At 33.8% G+C, this 17,108-nt stretch overlaps 1 protein-coding gene across 1 annotated transcript in view; it reads right to left on the bottom strand.

Moving 5' to 3' along the window:
- Positions 1-15,760: 15,760 nt before the first annotated feature.
- LOC129940257 (N-acetyl-D-glucosamine kinase) overlaps positions 15,761-17,108 on the bottom strand; it is a 54,953-nt gene continuing 53,605 nt past the window's right edge. Inside the window, exon 4 of the mRNA XM_056048536.1 lies at positions 15,761-16,724. Within this exon, the coding sequence (XP_055904511.1) occupies positions 16,138-16,724 (587 nt within the window). The 3' untranslated portion in view covers positions 15,761-16,137. The remainder of the gene's footprint in view (positions 16,725-17,108) is intronic.

Below are 17,108 nucleotides of genomic sequence, written 5' to 3'. Positions count from 1 at the left end.
TCAACAACAACAAAAACAAAAACTCTATCGATATTACAATATCCTGCTGATGTGCATTTTCTTATAATGACAAAATTTAAATATTAAACAAATATAGAAATATGTTTAAATGAATTTATTTTTTAAGATCAAAATTACTTTGATTTATATATTCGAGATTTAATTTTATATCATAATTATTATTATTCTTATTTGCTAAGAATGTTATATTATTAAGATGTTAAGTGAATATCACTAAATACCTACATACCGACCTACAATTATTATATACATACCTATCTACCTATGTTTTGTTTTTCCTTTGCAGTATTTTCATGTTTTTTTTTTAATTTGTTTTCTTTTTTCCACTTTTTTTCTAATTAATATAAAAATCTATCGAAAGTTTATTATTAAGAATTAAAAGTAATAGAATGAATGAATTATACACCAATAACAATTATTATTGTATAACAAATTAATTTTAGTATTTATAAGTGAGGGCGCGGTGTTATAAAACCGTTCGTATGACTCATTGTGGACAAATTGTTTTTTTTTTTTTAGTTTTTTTTGTAAACAAATGGACACATGCAAGACACAATAATTATATTAATAAAATATTTATTACTATTTAGAAAAAAAAATACTTGTTTTTCATTTCTATAAATAATGCGCCATTAAGAGGTTTCATTTGAAATAGACCTCAAGTAAAGAACTTTTTAGTCGTCGCTCTTAACGTACCTTCTTGGCCGGCAATAGTAAAACTTTTGGAAAAACTTAAGTCGCTCAGAAACTACTCAGAACATTTACACTTAATTTGAGATACGCTTTCGATCGAAAGTTAGTCGAATTCGAGAAGATCTTATTTTGAGATTCAAAACTTTGCCGATTCGATCTTAAGTTCATTTGTTTTTAAAAACTAAGTAGACTTTGACTTTTGAATGAGGAGAATCCGGAAATTGCTAAAGGTGTTTTCGCAAACCGAATAGATGTTTTGGAGAGATGCTACCGTCAAGTTCAAAAGCCTGGGCCTCCATCGAAATACATGGATAACGGTTGTAAATAAAATCTGTGAATTTAAAGATAAAAAAGATTTGTGTTGTTCAAGATCTGGGATGATTTCGAAAACCAAACCAAAAAGAAGTTGGAGGCAAATGAAACAAAAAGGAAGCAGTTCGGGTTTAATGATAACAATTTGATTGAACTCACAAAATTTGAACAAATAAATGACCTCCTTCAGCCAGTCAGTGAGTTTAATCAAGGACAGGGAATTTGGAATAAATGAAACTCGCCTCGAGAAGCCTGACGTGGCAGAGACAGCATTAAACAATACAAAAGTGTGACCATATTTGAGAAATGAAAATAACATATTAAACGGTACAATCACATAGAAATGTAAACAAAAATGGTTAACTTAGTTAACAAAATGTTAAATTTCATGCCTTAAATGTTTTTTTTTTACCAATTTATAAACTTCACTAAATTTTAATCTGTTACATACTTTGATTGAAGAATAAGGTTCTTCGAACAAGTTATGGACATCATTTACAGTCAACTGCATTCCTTGAACGTACATTTTGACGAAGACAACCAGTCAATTTTCCAAGTGTCATACATTTCAAAGTTTTAAACTTACTTCACTAACCTCTACCTTCAACTCGTCGTACAAAAACAGACAGCATAAGGGACTTCATAAGGAACGACGTAAGGGACTTGTAAGTAAGGCAAGTTTGATGATTGCCTTCCAAAAAAGGCAACTTTATTGGAAAGTTGACTGGAAAATTAGTCAAGAAAAATCTTCCATTCTATCATGTCAAGTCAACTTATGCCAAAATGACAGTTGATCATGTTTTTTCATTCAACTAAAAGCTGAACTTTATTACTTAATGATTTATTTATCATTCTGCACAACTCCATAAGTCCCTTATGTCACTTCGACATGAAGTCGCTGTCATCCCGATTGGTAAGTTCAACAAGATGAAGTACATTGTACATATTTTCAACTTTCGAGATAAAAAATGTTCTTCATCATCGCTGTTAGATAATGATGGTAAATTCTCACAAATAAAGTCAACTCGAAACATTTTTATTTTTTAATAATTTATAGTTTACATTTTTAACATTCTTAAGCAAAAGGGCTACAACTAGATTGAATAAACAAAAATCAAACGAAATCCCATGTTTGCTTCATTAAATCAGGGCCGTCGAGAGGCAATCCAAGTCCGGGACGGAAAAATCTCGCCCCCCCCCCCATATTTACCATTTTTCTCAAATTTCATGCCTACTGATATGGTATGTTCTAATTTCAATTACGAATAGCATGAAATTGGTTGGAATCAACGGAAATAATAATTTTTTGATCGCAAAGTGAACCGAAATAAAGTGTTAATCATCAAATCAATCTCACGGGTATCGTCCAGTTTAGTTGACATTGAAGATGGATAGAAAATAATTCTACATGCGAGTAGATCAGATTCCGAACAGAATCATACATTCAATTCAATATTGCCAACGAAAGTTAGTAACTGATAATACGCTCGATTAACTATTTAAAAAAAAATTAGCATGAAGATCTATTACCTACTATGAAAATAAAATAGAGCGAAGTAAAAGTATTTGAAATTTGTCCTATTTTAAAAGGTTTACATTAAATACTCTTTATTGTTTTTCTTTATATTCAAATATTATCACAATGTTTTCATTAGAGTTAGTTTGCATTCAATGAAATATTTCTTTTTGCAATCGAGCTAGCTTTCTGAGCAGCAAAACAACTTATAATTGAATCGAAATTCAATTTCCTTGCCAAAGGTGCTTCGATGCATAGTGTAGCAAGTCCAGAAACACGATCTTGTGATAACCACGAACGATGGAAATTCTTTGTTCTGGCAAGGACGCTAAATGAATGTTCGGCACTAGCTACGGTTACAGGTATGGTGGTGGTGGAAAACACACGGAGAGCAACGCAAATGTTGGGGAAGTTCGTCTCCAAGTTTTGGGAATAAATAGCATTAAACAAACTCAATGGCGAAAGTTCTGCTTCAAAATTGGCTTCATAAATGTGTTTCAGATGAATTATTTCTTCTTTCAACTCTTGAGACACATGCGAGTTATACTTTTGGATGAACCTTGTAGCAAAGTTTTTAATCTCAATTTCGTCCATTGTTGAAAACTGTCATAAAAATGAAAATGTAGCATTCAAATTCTCCATCGTATCGAGTCGACGAGAAATTTCAGATATATTTAAATGAACTAGGTATGACGTAAAAGGTGTTTCTCTTGAAATTTATTTCTTCGTCTGTTTCAATTTGCTCTCCGGCTCCTCGATTTTCTCCAAAAGGTCTCTTTAATTGCCTTTTTCGGTTCGATGGGAACGATTCTGGAACATCCCCCAATCAAGTAGCAACTGCTTTGCATTAAGATAAAATTTGATCCCAACCGTTTCAAATAATGTTCAAATCAGAGATCAAGTTGTCAAGATTTCGAATGTTAACGCCAATAGTCAAGTTTCTGGATTGAAGAATGATACTTCTTTCATTTATAGCGCTAAGAACCTCGCACCAAATCGAAGGCATCAGGACGCGTTCAAATTTGTGCATATATTTAAAAACGCCATTTACATCTTCTCGAGCTTCGGCAGTTAAATTAATATCACTTAAGGCTTCCAATGTTTTAAGGTTTTTCAGATGATTTGCAAATAGTTTCACTGCCTCAATTCTAGCTGACCATCTTGTATCGGAAAGTTTGTGATGGAATCCGGGCACATGTTTCTTAAGAATTTCCCAACGTTGGGCACTGCTGCTAAACAACTTTGAAACACTTTTGAACAACACCAAAAAATGTGATTACAGCAGTACAACATTTCGCTGAATCCACACAAATTAAGACTGTGAGCTGCACATGGTGAATACGCGGCATTCGGATTTTTCTTTAAAATATGACTTTGTACACCATTGTACTGTCCTTTCATATTGCTTCCATTGTCATAGCCTTGTGCACAGGAGTCTTCTAAAGGGACAAATTCCAAAAACCGTTCTTGGATGGAGAACACATTTCCTTCCAAGCGCAGACATCGTAAAATAAATGTGTTTTGTTCCACATGACTAGAGGCTTTTTCTCTCTTCTTCAAAATAGCTGAATTCACAAAATTTAATGAACTTATTATGAATCTCAACGGAAAGGTTGTGGACTTGCAGAAACCGAAATAAAAAAGAGGCTGAGATGCGAACCACACTGATAACTTCAAATCCCGTCTGTCGATTTGTCTTGCTTAAAAGTTTGTCTAGATTTTATATTTTATGAAAAAACGTACTGTTGGATTTTTATATAAAAATTACTGAATATTGAAAACAATATTTTCTGTGAAATAAAATAAGTTTGAAGCCAATATTTCAAAGTTTTGAAAAGATATTTGAGTCGAAAATCAGTTTTTACCAACTTTTGTTAATTTTGTTTAGGTTTTTATTTTTTGTAAGAAAACTGTCAATTCGATCTTTCTCAACATTTTTCAGAATGTTGAAAACAATATTTCTTGTAAGATAAAATAAGTTTGAAGACTAAATTTCAAGTTTTTGAAAAGATATTGGAATCAATATTCAATTTTTACCAGCTTTGAGTAATGTTTTTTTTAGATTTTTATTTTTTATAAAAAAACTGTTAATTCGATTTTTCTCAAAATTTTATCAGATGTCAAAAACATTATTCTTCGTTGCAAGAAATTGTTTTGGAGATGAAATCATATTTTAGTACTCAAATTTTGGAGGTGGTTTTAGGGTTAACCAAAATTTTCACCTTTTTTTTCAAACTGCTATGGTAAAAAAAACCACCCACGCAATTTTCTTGAGAGCCCTTTCTGCATCTCTCTGCCTTATTATCTGTGTAACAAAATTTAACGTCGAGAAATGTCAAAATTTTCAATTTGACAAATCGGACCCATTACAATAACTTCCTATGGGAAGTTAATATTTGTGTTTTGTTTTAATTTTCCGGGCCCCTTATTTTGACTTTAAACATTTTTAAAATAAAATAAATTTGAAATTTACGTTAAATAAAATAAGAAAAGTGAAAAAATGTATTATAATTTTCTTTCACAAAATCAGCATATAAAAGTAAATTTAATATTTCATCACTACCATTAACAGAAGCATCAGCACGACAACATTCATTCCGAGTCTATCACCAGGTTCAGCAGTGCGTCGCCCGAGAATTGGTTTGTTGTATACGCCAAAATGCACTTTTTTAAAGTAGGTATACAGTACTATGTTTTCGAAGGTCCTCTTTCTATTTCTGCAATCGGAATTGACCTATCATTTACCGTTGCTGAGATAATTAGTGTGCATTTTGTCGTACATCCACAAAAATAGCATACTCTTAATATTGGTTTGTCGTACACGCCAGTTTTTGGCATATACGACAAAAATTCCATGTATTTTGAGCAATTTTTTTCTTATAAATTGGTTTGTCGTATGTCTATAGGCTTAAAACATACGACCAAAAATTTAAAATAAAATCTGAAAACTGTTTTGTCGTACGTGTATGAGATCCACAATGAAAAGGTGAAAACATAAAAAAAATTACTTCTCGTGACTATCGTGTAGATAGTCAATATTGTCGGGCTAATACAAGTAGGAAATATTTAGAGAGCCATTTAAATATTACAAGGAAGCTGTGATTAATCCAGTCCATGAACAAATTTATAGAAGGGAATTCAATTATAGCTTTAACTTGTCATTTTATAAGCCAAAAAAAGACCAGTACGATCGTTGTTTGATCTTTAAGGCAAACTCAAATCCAAACATAGTTGAAATGGGTACATACAACGAGCACAAAATGAAAAGGCAGCTCTGAAAGCAGAGAGAGACATTGATCGCCAAAACATTGACCCTAACCATGCCATCGTCTGTTTTGACCTTCAGAGTGTCTTTTCCCTTCCAAAAGGTAACGCGTCTTCCTTTTTTTTATAAACGAAAATTAAATGTCTATAATATGACAGCAACGCTTTGTTTGCCAAGAAAGCCAAAAGTAACTTATTGTGCAATATGGAATGAATTGCACAGCGGTCGTTCTGGTGATGATATTGCCAGCTCGATTTTTAAAATTTTGAAACAAATATTATCTGATAACTCGTTCATCACATCTCTGACTCTTTGGAGTGACTCCTGTGTCCCCCAAAATAAAAATAAGGTGATGTCAACTGCTTTGATTTTCATACTAAATAACACTTCTTCCTTAAAAGTTATTGAACAAAAATTTTCGAACCCTGGAAATTCGTTGGTTCAGGAAGTTGACTGCGTCCATAGCTCCATCGATAGGTACCTTCGAAATCTGGAAGTATTTAGTCATCTTTCGCTTTTGCGACATCTTAAAGCTATGCATTTTAGAAATGTAACTTTAAAAATAATTCAAATTCTGCCAATTGACTTTAAAGCGTTTTCGGCTAGAGCAAGCCAGTTAAATTTCTCTGTCATTCCTTTCACTAAAGTAAAATTTCTTAAATTTAACCAAAATGATCTCTTTAATTTACTTTGCAAAACAAGTGCTAGGGAATTGGAATATCGAAGTGCCTCAATAGTAAAGAAAGCAAGCAAAAATACAGTACAAACTCCAGAAAATGTTTTCAGTCTATCCCTTCGAGTCGCAAGCTTCTCTAAGCCTTTATCAAATGAGAAAGTAAACGACCTTAAAAGTCTCTTTATTTTTATGCCTAAGGCAGACCAGGCCTATTATGAAGCCTTATTCAAAATGAAACAGTAAATAAACCTGAAGTATTCTTAAATTATTTGTAGTTATTTTTAAGCAAATGGTCATAGAATGACTGCATTTTTTATTGAACAAAATATTATTTAATTTTTATACTTTTATTGGTCATAGGATGACTTTTTTTATGTAATTGTGATCTCATATTTACTAACTTGTATACTTTGTTTTTATAATAATTTTTTTGTAAGACTGCCTTAATAACAAAAGACTGTTTTTTATGTTAACGTTATTCATTAAACAACTAAAAAGACTGTTAAAAATTGAAAGTTGACTTTTTTTTAGATGGTTTTCATACCGATTCGTATGTGATTATACTTTATGCTTGAATATTGGAATGTCGTACGTGCGTTCACTTTGTCGTACGTGTATGGGATGGAGAAAAAAGTTGAATTTGGTGGCGTATACGACAAACTCATTTTGGCTAAAAACCTTTATAATTCCAAAACTAAAAAAGGTGGGGCAGTTTTGAATACAGTAATCAAAAGAATATATTCCACACAGTATTATATGAGAAATAGAAAAAATTCTATCGGTTTATTTTTTTTTATATGAACGCAAACCTTTAAATGCGATTTCCCAAATTCTTAAAAATGGCGTATACAACAAACCAATTCTCGGGCGACGGGTAAGGAAATGAAAAAAATGCAGAAGAATAGGAATGGAATGGAGCCCCCGCTCCAGCATTGAAACTTATTTCTTGCAAGTGTAAAAAAGGATGTCAAAAAGCCTGTGGATGCAAAAAAGCTGGATTAAAATGCTCGGTTATATGCGTAAATTGTAGTGGTAGTTGTAATAATTCGCCAATTTCATCATATAATCATGATGAAGAGGAAGAAACGGCGACTATTTTTGAAAAAGCTTTCGATGAAATCGAAAACGATGAGACGTGTGATGAATCTGATAGTCACATCGCACATGATGAGGACGAAATTTCGGTCCTAGATGCTTTTATCGATGATCAGGACGAAGTCATAACACCATCAGGCACAGCAAAGCGAAAAAGATTGCACTAAATTTCAAAATAAAATTGATCACAAGTGGATTAGGCCTATAGGGGAAACCACAATAAAAAAAACGCGCCGCTAACTCTACCTCTAGGTGGTGTGGAAATGAGTTTTTTTAAAACGTCTATTGAAATAGACGTTGTAGCGCCAAAGACTATTGATTTTATGAAAAAATTATTGAAACAGAAATTGTAGGAATTTTTTTCTAGTTTAATTTTCTACATAAATATTTTTTTGGTAAAATGCGTCGGAAAGGAGATATTCCCAAAAAAAACCGTTTTTAGAAGCCATTTTTTTCAAGATGGTGGCGCGAGCGGCGGGATTACGAGGTGGCAAAGTTGAAATTCGAAAAGGGCACACCCAAATCTATAAATTAACCAATTTTCAAAACTCCCGAAAACTTTCCAGGTGAAACTACCAAATGACTAGACTAAGTTAACAATTAGGTGAATAAAACAAATTCACAAGTTGAATACGAAAATCCTCAATTGTTCAACTTTGAGTTCACTAAATTACTTTCACTTAGAGAAATAACTTTCGTTTTGACGAAAATACGAGATCTTATAAGGGTTTTTACTAGCTTTGATTTCGAGATTGACCCATTTGCTCCTTATGTTACTGGACTATTAATCTTTATTTTCGATTGAATGGATTTATCTGCATTCTATCAAATAATGTGGTTAATCGTCTAGATGTAACTCACAAAGCTGAGCTAGTATGTAACTAAATATTATTTAATTATTTTCATATCACTTTTAACGATGCCTAGAGCTCACATCTCAGAGTACTAGAGTACTAATCAGATTTTATCCCTTTAATACCATATAATCATTTATTCTTATCCGATTGATATAAATCAACATAAATCAAGATAATAAAATTTGTATTTCTGTTTTTTTTTTTTGTTTAAATAGATGAACAACTGATATTAGGGCATTCAAATAACAACTGGAAAAATCAAAATAACTAACATAATGATTGTGTTGTTATCAAAGTATTATTTTTTTTTTGTTGACGGTGATTTGCAAAGAAATATAAACATGGCCACAAGTGGTGATTGTGCACTTATGACTTATCCTATCCTATCGTTTCTTTAAGTAATTTAATTCCTTTTACTGAAACTTAAGTTGTACAAGTAGATTAATTGTTCTGATATGTGATATCAACGTGCGTCTTACGAAAGTAAGTTACCCCCTTATATACGAGTACCATAATTATACAAAAATAGATATTAAAGTTTTGTACATAAGTAAAACACTTTGAATTTAATTCGAGCAATTGTACTGAATAGCATGGGCGTTTTTACCATAGCATAGGTCTATAAAAGGGCTACAGTTGGGGACGCTAAAGCTAGTAGGAGCCAATTTATAAAATTTGTTTGAACTTTCAAAACACACAATCAAAAAGGCACAATAGCCACCTTCAGCAAATCGTTCTGCAAAACATGAAGATTGGGGAAATCAACATAGTAATCTCAGAAGCAACCATCTTTTTAATTTGGCGTTGACCTGCTGGCTACTGAAAAGCCATCGTATCCAAGAAGCGGCTCCTTTCTGGATCTTTTGCTGTACGACACCAGACTGACAGTAACAGACAAAGTGGGTAATCACCCTCCAAACTGCTTACAGACAGTCGAGTACGAAAATGATCACTGCGGACTGGCTGCTGTAGATTCCGGAAGAACGCGTGGAGTTGGAGGAATACGTTGCAACGCATTCTTACAATTACAATAAGATGCGCTGGCCTCGTTTCACCAACGCCCTAGCTAGAGAACTTCGTTCGAGTGACGGAGCCCCACCAAACAACAGAAACCTGACAAATACAGAAATTCACCAACATTTACAACAGATGGACGAAACAATAAAACGAACGATGGAACGGACAATACCAAAATACAAAGAACGGGAACAAATGGACGCTTACAGAAACGCGACTCAAAAACTTGTACAGACGACTTACAGACCCACACGACTTGGAGGTTATGACACTGAAGTCGTCATTAAAAAATGTCAATCTGTTGATTAAGGAGAACTACAGGTTATCAATTAACAAGTACTGGACCCGCAAGATCCGGTCACTTAATTTCAGTGACCCTAGTATGTTCCCTAAAATCAACAAGATATTCAGGAAAAAGAACGACAATGACCTTCCGAGTCTGAAACTCCAAAGAACCGAAGAGAACAGGGACGTACTCAGGACAGCGCAAATAGATCCAGAGGAAGCCATCTTTGACGATGACTTTTTTATAATCGAAGATCCGAAGGAAAAAGTGGAGGCGGTGGTAGCTGCTTTCCAGCATGTGTACAAGGTTAATGTTAGCATTCGCCCCAACCACGACCTGGAAAACAGAGCCCTTCTTAATCACTTTTAACTTCGAAATGATATGATACAATGGCGATCTGAAAACCGCGGTTTCATGCGGTTCAATTACGACTAATTTGCAAATGCCATAATCGCAAACGGGACTAAGTCCCTTGTTAGTGACGAAGGTTGTCCTTCAGCTCATCTTCAATTCAATAAAAAACAAAAAGTCAGCAGGTGTCGATGGTATATCCAACGTTGTACTAAGACATTTACCGATGGAAGCAATTGACATATACACCACGCTCTTCAATAATGCACTGAATAATGCATATTATCCAGCGCATTGGAAGACCGCTGTGGTTCATAGTCTCCCGAAAAAGGGAAAGGAAAAATCCAACCCGTCAAATCTTCGGTCGATAAGTCTTCTTCCGAGCATCAGCAAAGTTTTTGAAAAGATCATTTATAGCGCACCGTATGGTTAGAGCGTTAGAGGGTCCTTACCTAACACTAAGCAGGCTTGACATAAGCAAGCCATTTTTGTATATACTATATGATATGCTTAAAGGTAAAAAATTTGTTGTCAAAAGTGGTAATGTAACTTCTACCACAACATCTAAAATGGTTCTCAACAGGGAGCGGTAAATTCGCCGATTCTCTTCAGCATTTACACCAGCGATCTGATAGGTAATCTTACAAAGGCAATTGCGTACGCCGACGATCTAATTGCGTACAGAACGGCCCGAAAGGTTGAGGTAATTAGAATTCTCTTGCAGCGTGATTTCGACAAGATTCAGCGATATAGCGACGACTGGAAACTGAAAATAGATGTCCAGAAGTCGGAGACAATTTTGTTCCGGACTCCGTTGGATGGGGCCACGAGGTATACATGCAAGAATTGGCGCAAGATGGTCATCGTTGATCTTCACGGGCAGTCATTAGCGAGCAAAAGTGTTGTGAAGTACCTCGGTATCTGGTTAGATCAGTATTTATCATCGAATCTTTTTAAGTTCTTTTTGACACATTGAGCAGTGTCTTAGCCATAACCTGATTAATGGTGGTTTTTACGTGCTTGAGAGTTAAAGGTTTGTCTGCATAAACACGACCTTTCGCGTAGCCACACAAAAAAAAGTCCATCGGTGTTAAATCGCATGATCTTAATGCCCAGTTGATATCGCCACGACGAGAAATTATGCGACCAAGTGACATGTGGTGATGGTGCCACATGTCACTTGGTCGCATAATTTCTCGTTGAAACTACATATTCTCCAAAAAAAAAAGTCATTTATCATAAGACCATAACGCTCCGAATTGAAGGTTACAGACGACGATGGAACGTTTTGGGATAAGCGCACCAAACAGTGACTTTTTGTGGATGTAATGGCCTCTCTTCATATTTATATTTTCAGTGGTATGATTGAAACGATGATGCACAGGCCTTACAATATCTTAACTAATCCAGCCTCTTCAAATTTCTTCACAATTTTGCAAATTACTTTCGTAGTTCGACGATTATGTAAACCATAATCTCCTCTTAGAAGGTTTTAACAATTTGTATGAGTTGTGCGATAGTTAAGCGATCCATTTTCGTAAATGTCAGACTTTCAACTGAACCAAAAAAAAGTATCATAAAAACCCCAGAACTGTACACAGATTTTAATATAGCTCAGAAACTTTATAACACGTTTTTTTTTCAATGTATTGTGCCATTTAACACCGCTGGAATGTTTTCGTGGGTTTATCTGAAGTCGATTGTAAACACAGATTAGATGACACCTTTGAAGAAACAAAATAATTCATTAAGCGAATTTAAAAAAATACCTATGTCCTTTTTAAACAGCAAAAGTTTGAAATTTTTGTGATGAGCATTAGCAGTCGACATTAGAGTTCTGCTTTAACAACAATGTCTAATTCTAAGACAATGAACGCGAAGGGCACAATTGTTTCCCATTCCACCAAACCACATTCAGGCCTTTATTTTTATAATATATGTAGCTTAATTCTTAGTTATAACATTAAAAAAACACCCTAGAAACCAATGAAAAATTATTTATAAATTAGAGTATAAACGTCCCGGTTTCCACGCGGCGGGCGGGAATGACATCTTAATAACATTCTATAAAATTCATCTAAAACAATTCGAAGGTATTTCATTCGCTTTTATTTTATTCAAATTCAACATTTTAGTGTTTATAGTTTAATATATTTTTAAAGACTGTTATAAAATTGACTTTAGAAGACTCAAGAAATGTATGAAGTTTAGAAAAATACTGTCGCTATTTTTAAGGTGCAAGTTTCATCTCTGTTGATAAACAGAGTAAAAATAGCACTCGAAACCGCTATAAAATGAACAAAATCCGGAAATTAGAACTTCCGGGTATTAAATAGGTTTTCAAAATTTGTTGTAAGGGTAAAAAATCTCTATTCCCCAATATTTATAAACCTTACAATACGTAAACCTTTTATTTTATCTGAAAGAAATTATTGTTGTTTCTTTTAATAACGCTGTTATAATCTACTAGAATCTTTTACTTTAATGTAATAATAATAACGTTTAACGATTAAACCTCAAAACCGACGCAAGCTTTTTTATCGTTTTTTTTTCTATTTTTGAAAAATAAAAAAATAATAGTTGATTCCTTAATGATAAATTTTGGTTGTTACGAACTTGACAGGTGGCACGTGGTTTTTGGTTTTATCTACTGGACATTGAATTTGAAATTTAATAACTAAAAATATTCCACTGCCTATAAAATCAATCATTATTACGAGTTATCAACAATTGAGCACGTTTTATGTTATAATCTTTAAAACATTTAGCAATATAAATATTCCAATCAATATTTTGGGCATCTTATCATCTAACAATAAAATTTGGCGTCTTTCATGTTTTTTTTTTGTTTTTTATTCTTCATTTAAAGTTTTAAGTAGTATGTTTTTAACTTTAATCTTTATTATGAGGCTTTTTAAAATATAGTACCTATGTAATTGCGTCTTTTGATTGGTACATTCAAAAATTCGGATAACAACTGATATTTTCCGCACCTATGGGGTGTATTATCTTATCCGTGAATACAGTATGATTTTTGAGAATATATCATGGAAATACAATGATTTTAAGGTGAGAGTATTTGAATAAAAACTTTTAACATATATTAAGGAAAAAGTTAACTTCCAAAAGGTATGGTTTCCTTTCTTGACTGTTGCTTCCTTCTGTCATCTTTATTTACCATAAATTAAAAGTTAGTAGTTACTTACCCACTTTTTTCAAGTCACATAGCTCATTTCAAAGAGATAAAACAAATATATAAATGTACTATCGTCGCATGAGAAAAATATTATCCTTAGTTAAAAATAGCTACTTTGGGAAAAAGCATTTTAGCTTTCAGATTGTTTTATCTTAAAAACTACTGGTTCTCTCATAAAGGATGATCTTAACTTAATATTTTGATAGGCTATTTCATGACCTTTTAAAATAGCGTAACTTGTTCATTACGAATTATAACGATGTTCGATTAACAATTGTGTTAATGAAATTTTGAAAATTGCCTACCTTTAATAGGGTTTTCAAAACGATTTCAATCCAGCACAGCTAACAAAATATTGTACGACTTGGCATTGGTATTGGTATATAAGTAAATATGAATTTTATAACACGTAAATGCAAATCAAGTAGAAGATTCAACGTCGGACGGCTACAATCGAAAGAGATCAAAATCCAAATCCTTCTCCGACCGAGTCATTGGTAACTTCTTTCAAACATCCACCAATAAGAAACCAATAGTTTGATGAAGAATATCGGCTGGCAAGTGTAGCCAAGCAATGCACTTAAAGCGGCACTTCGTAGAAGGACGAGAGCTGCTCATGGGCTCTATGAAGAGGAGAGAGGAACACCTACTTCTCAGAGGAAAAAGGGAAAGAGCATGAGAAGCGTGCGGTCGAAGATGTTGAGGGGTTCAAATGCAGAAATGAAGTTAGAAAGTCTTATGAGCTTGTGAAACGGAACTTTACAATTGCATAAACCTTGAACCGAAGGCTGCAAAGACGAAACTGGAAGGATCACTTCTGCAGACTATATATCGGTGACAACGAGCCAAATTCTGCTGTCAGGCAGAATACTCCTTTCAATATAGATGACGAAAGCCAACAATCCCGTCTTCCCGACTTGGATGAAATAAAGATTGTCAATTTAAGCTGAAATCTAACAAATCCCCTGGATCGGATGGCTTGAATGCCGACCTCTTAAGTCCGTTAGGAACCCCCTTAAGGGGCATAGGGCCTCTACTACGCTTACGTGCCATCGTGTACGGTTTCCGGAGATGTGTTTCAGCTCCCTCCAACTTTTGCCTAGTGACGCTGATTCCGCCTCGACTGTCCTGCGTCATATGATTCTCAGTTGTCCAGCTCTTCTTCCTTCTTGTGTGAGCGGACTTCACTGCATTGCTTGGCCTGCAATACAGTCGTTACCTTTTCGAAGCGTATGTCCAATCCATTGCCACTTACGTCCTCATATTATAGATTCTATAGTTTCCTAACCTGTCCTTCTTTGAAGTACCTCATTTGATATACGGTTTGGCCAGAAAATTCTTAGGGTGTTACGAAGACATCTATTCACGAAGGTTTGCAACTATCTTATAATGGCTGAAGTATTCTTCCAAGTGCTGCACCTCTAAAGAAACACAGATTTGACATCTGTTCGAAATAGCTTTGTCCTTAAGCTGATAAAGGTTGGAAACAACTAAACACAACCTTCCTATTTCAGTAAAGGCTTTAGATAAGGTGATGCGCTGTCATGCGATTTCTTTAGCATCGTCCTTAAAAAAATAGTTCAGGGTTCCCACGTCAACACGGCACGATCTTTCAAAAGTCTGTCTAACTACTAGCATACGTTGACATATGATATGACATTGACTTAATCGGAAGATTTCAGCATAATGTCAATAAGGCTTTTGTTAGTATTGAGGCAGAGGCGCAAATGGGTTTAACGGTTAATGAGGGCAAAACAAAGTAACAACAAAAGGACCTACAACACCGACGTATTGGTCGAAACGTTACTGTCGACAGACCTAAAGGACTTTGTCTACCTAGGCTACTCTTGCTTACCGCTGTTTTTTGGGCTTCGAAGGAAATTGAGTACTAAATCTATATAAAACTCTCATTCCCGTCCTGCTATACGGCGCAGAGGCATGGATTATGATAAAAACGGATGAAAGAAGTTATTCGCATACTCTAAGGTCCCGTATGCATAGAAGTTGGGTGAAGGAGAAGATGGAACGACGAGCTACAAAACACCTAAAATAAGTAAGTAAATGTAAATCAAATGTTATATAAATTTGAAAAAGTGAAGAAATGGTTAAAGAACAAATAAAAAAAAATCACTCTTATTAAACAATAGCTGTTGCTCGACAAGCGTTAAAAATCGGTATAAACCAGTTGCGTAATTCTGAAAGGTTATAAGTGTTATCAAATACAAAATATTTAGTTTCAAGATGACGGCATTTCTTTAGCGGTATATTTCCAAAAATATTTTTTTCATTTATAACATCTTTTCCAAAATTGCCCAAAAAAATGACTTCCCCCCTTGATATATGATTTTTTTTTACTAATCATCAAAAAAGTGTTCTAACCATGGAGAATTTCGATTTAACCCGTTTCAAACTTTGGATACTTCTTAAGAATTTTCCTGTTAACAAATTTTAACACAAATATTAAAACAATTTGAATCATGTTTTAACTTATTATATTAACAGTTAATATACAAATATTTTTATTTTCATTAGCTCTGTATGGACCTTAGTTCTGATATTATAGATTTTACATTAAAGGATTTTTTCGTATCAAAATACATATGTATATATTCTACATAAGTATATGTATACATAAATGTATGTAAATGTAAAGATTTTATTTATTTAATTTACCTACTATTTAACTATAGATAATTACTTAATCAATTATACAATTAATTAAAAAGAAGAAAATATATATAACAACAAACAAAAAAAATTAGATAAATTGGCCTTCATCACATTGGTCAATCGCCTGAGTGAAGAACTTAATGCAATAGAGGTCTCTATAAAAATCTATAGGAATTGAGCCTTCATAAATTCGAATGACCATTTGCAATACCGTTCTTAATTGGTGAATTGGTGTAATGGAACATAACCTTGTAGTTGTCCGAGTAGTTTCGTGGAAGTTTAAAATTTATACCATCGGCTCCAATGTACACGGCTCCGAATGCCATCGACTTGGTTATTTTGACAAATTTTACACCGTAGTTGAGAGGAATCTTACGGAGTTCATGGAGAAATCCTTCACGCATCAAATGCCAACTATTCCAAACCGATCCAACACAAACAATATGAAGATCACCACTCTTAACCAATTCCTCATGGACTCTTGGAAGCAAGGATATTGTACTCCGGGCCAGGTGATGACCAGCTTCTTGGAATAGGAAAAGGCAGAGGGCATCACCTTCATCTGCGGCTTTGGATAGCTTTTGACATAAACTTGCAAAGAATGGCTTATCGAATTTGGCATAGCAATGATCCAATAGATCCAAACGAGTCTTAACGTTGAAGTGTTGCTTGATTAGTTCCCATGCTTTGTCAGTTGGATACTTTGCTTTCTCGAAATTATCAACATCGTCGAATACTATTTTCATGGCTCTGTAGGAGATGTACCAGGCTAGAAGTAAAATGAAAACAAATATTAAATAAATGTGTAGGCAATTAAGGAATAATAGTTTTACGAATTTAGGGGTTGCGATATTGATACAAAATATAAATATCGTAATAATTTGCTTATCTTCAGTATTAAAGTTATAATTTTTTTAATGGTGTCTCAAAAATGTGTTTAGGGATTATACAATTTAAAAAAACTAGCTACATTTTTAAATTAAAAGTAAAAAAATATTCAAAATTCAGAAAAAAAAAACAAATTTGAAAATTCTTAACATAAGTACATAAGTTTACAGCATCATGTGCGTCCAAACTTTCCGAGGAGCTAACATCGACTCGGACCACTAACTCGTTGTAGTCAAGGTAGCACTTCGGGTTTCCAGACCTAAGC

The sequence above is a fragment of the Eupeodes corollae genome, chromosome 1, assembly GCF_945859685.1.
Source record: "Eupeodes corollae chromosome 1, idEupCoro1.1, whole genome shotgun sequence".
Lineage (NCBI taxonomy): Eukaryota > Metazoa > Arthropoda > Insecta > Diptera > Syrphidae > Eupeodes > Eupeodes corollae.
This window is presented reverse-complemented; position numbering and strand designations above follow the sequence as displayed.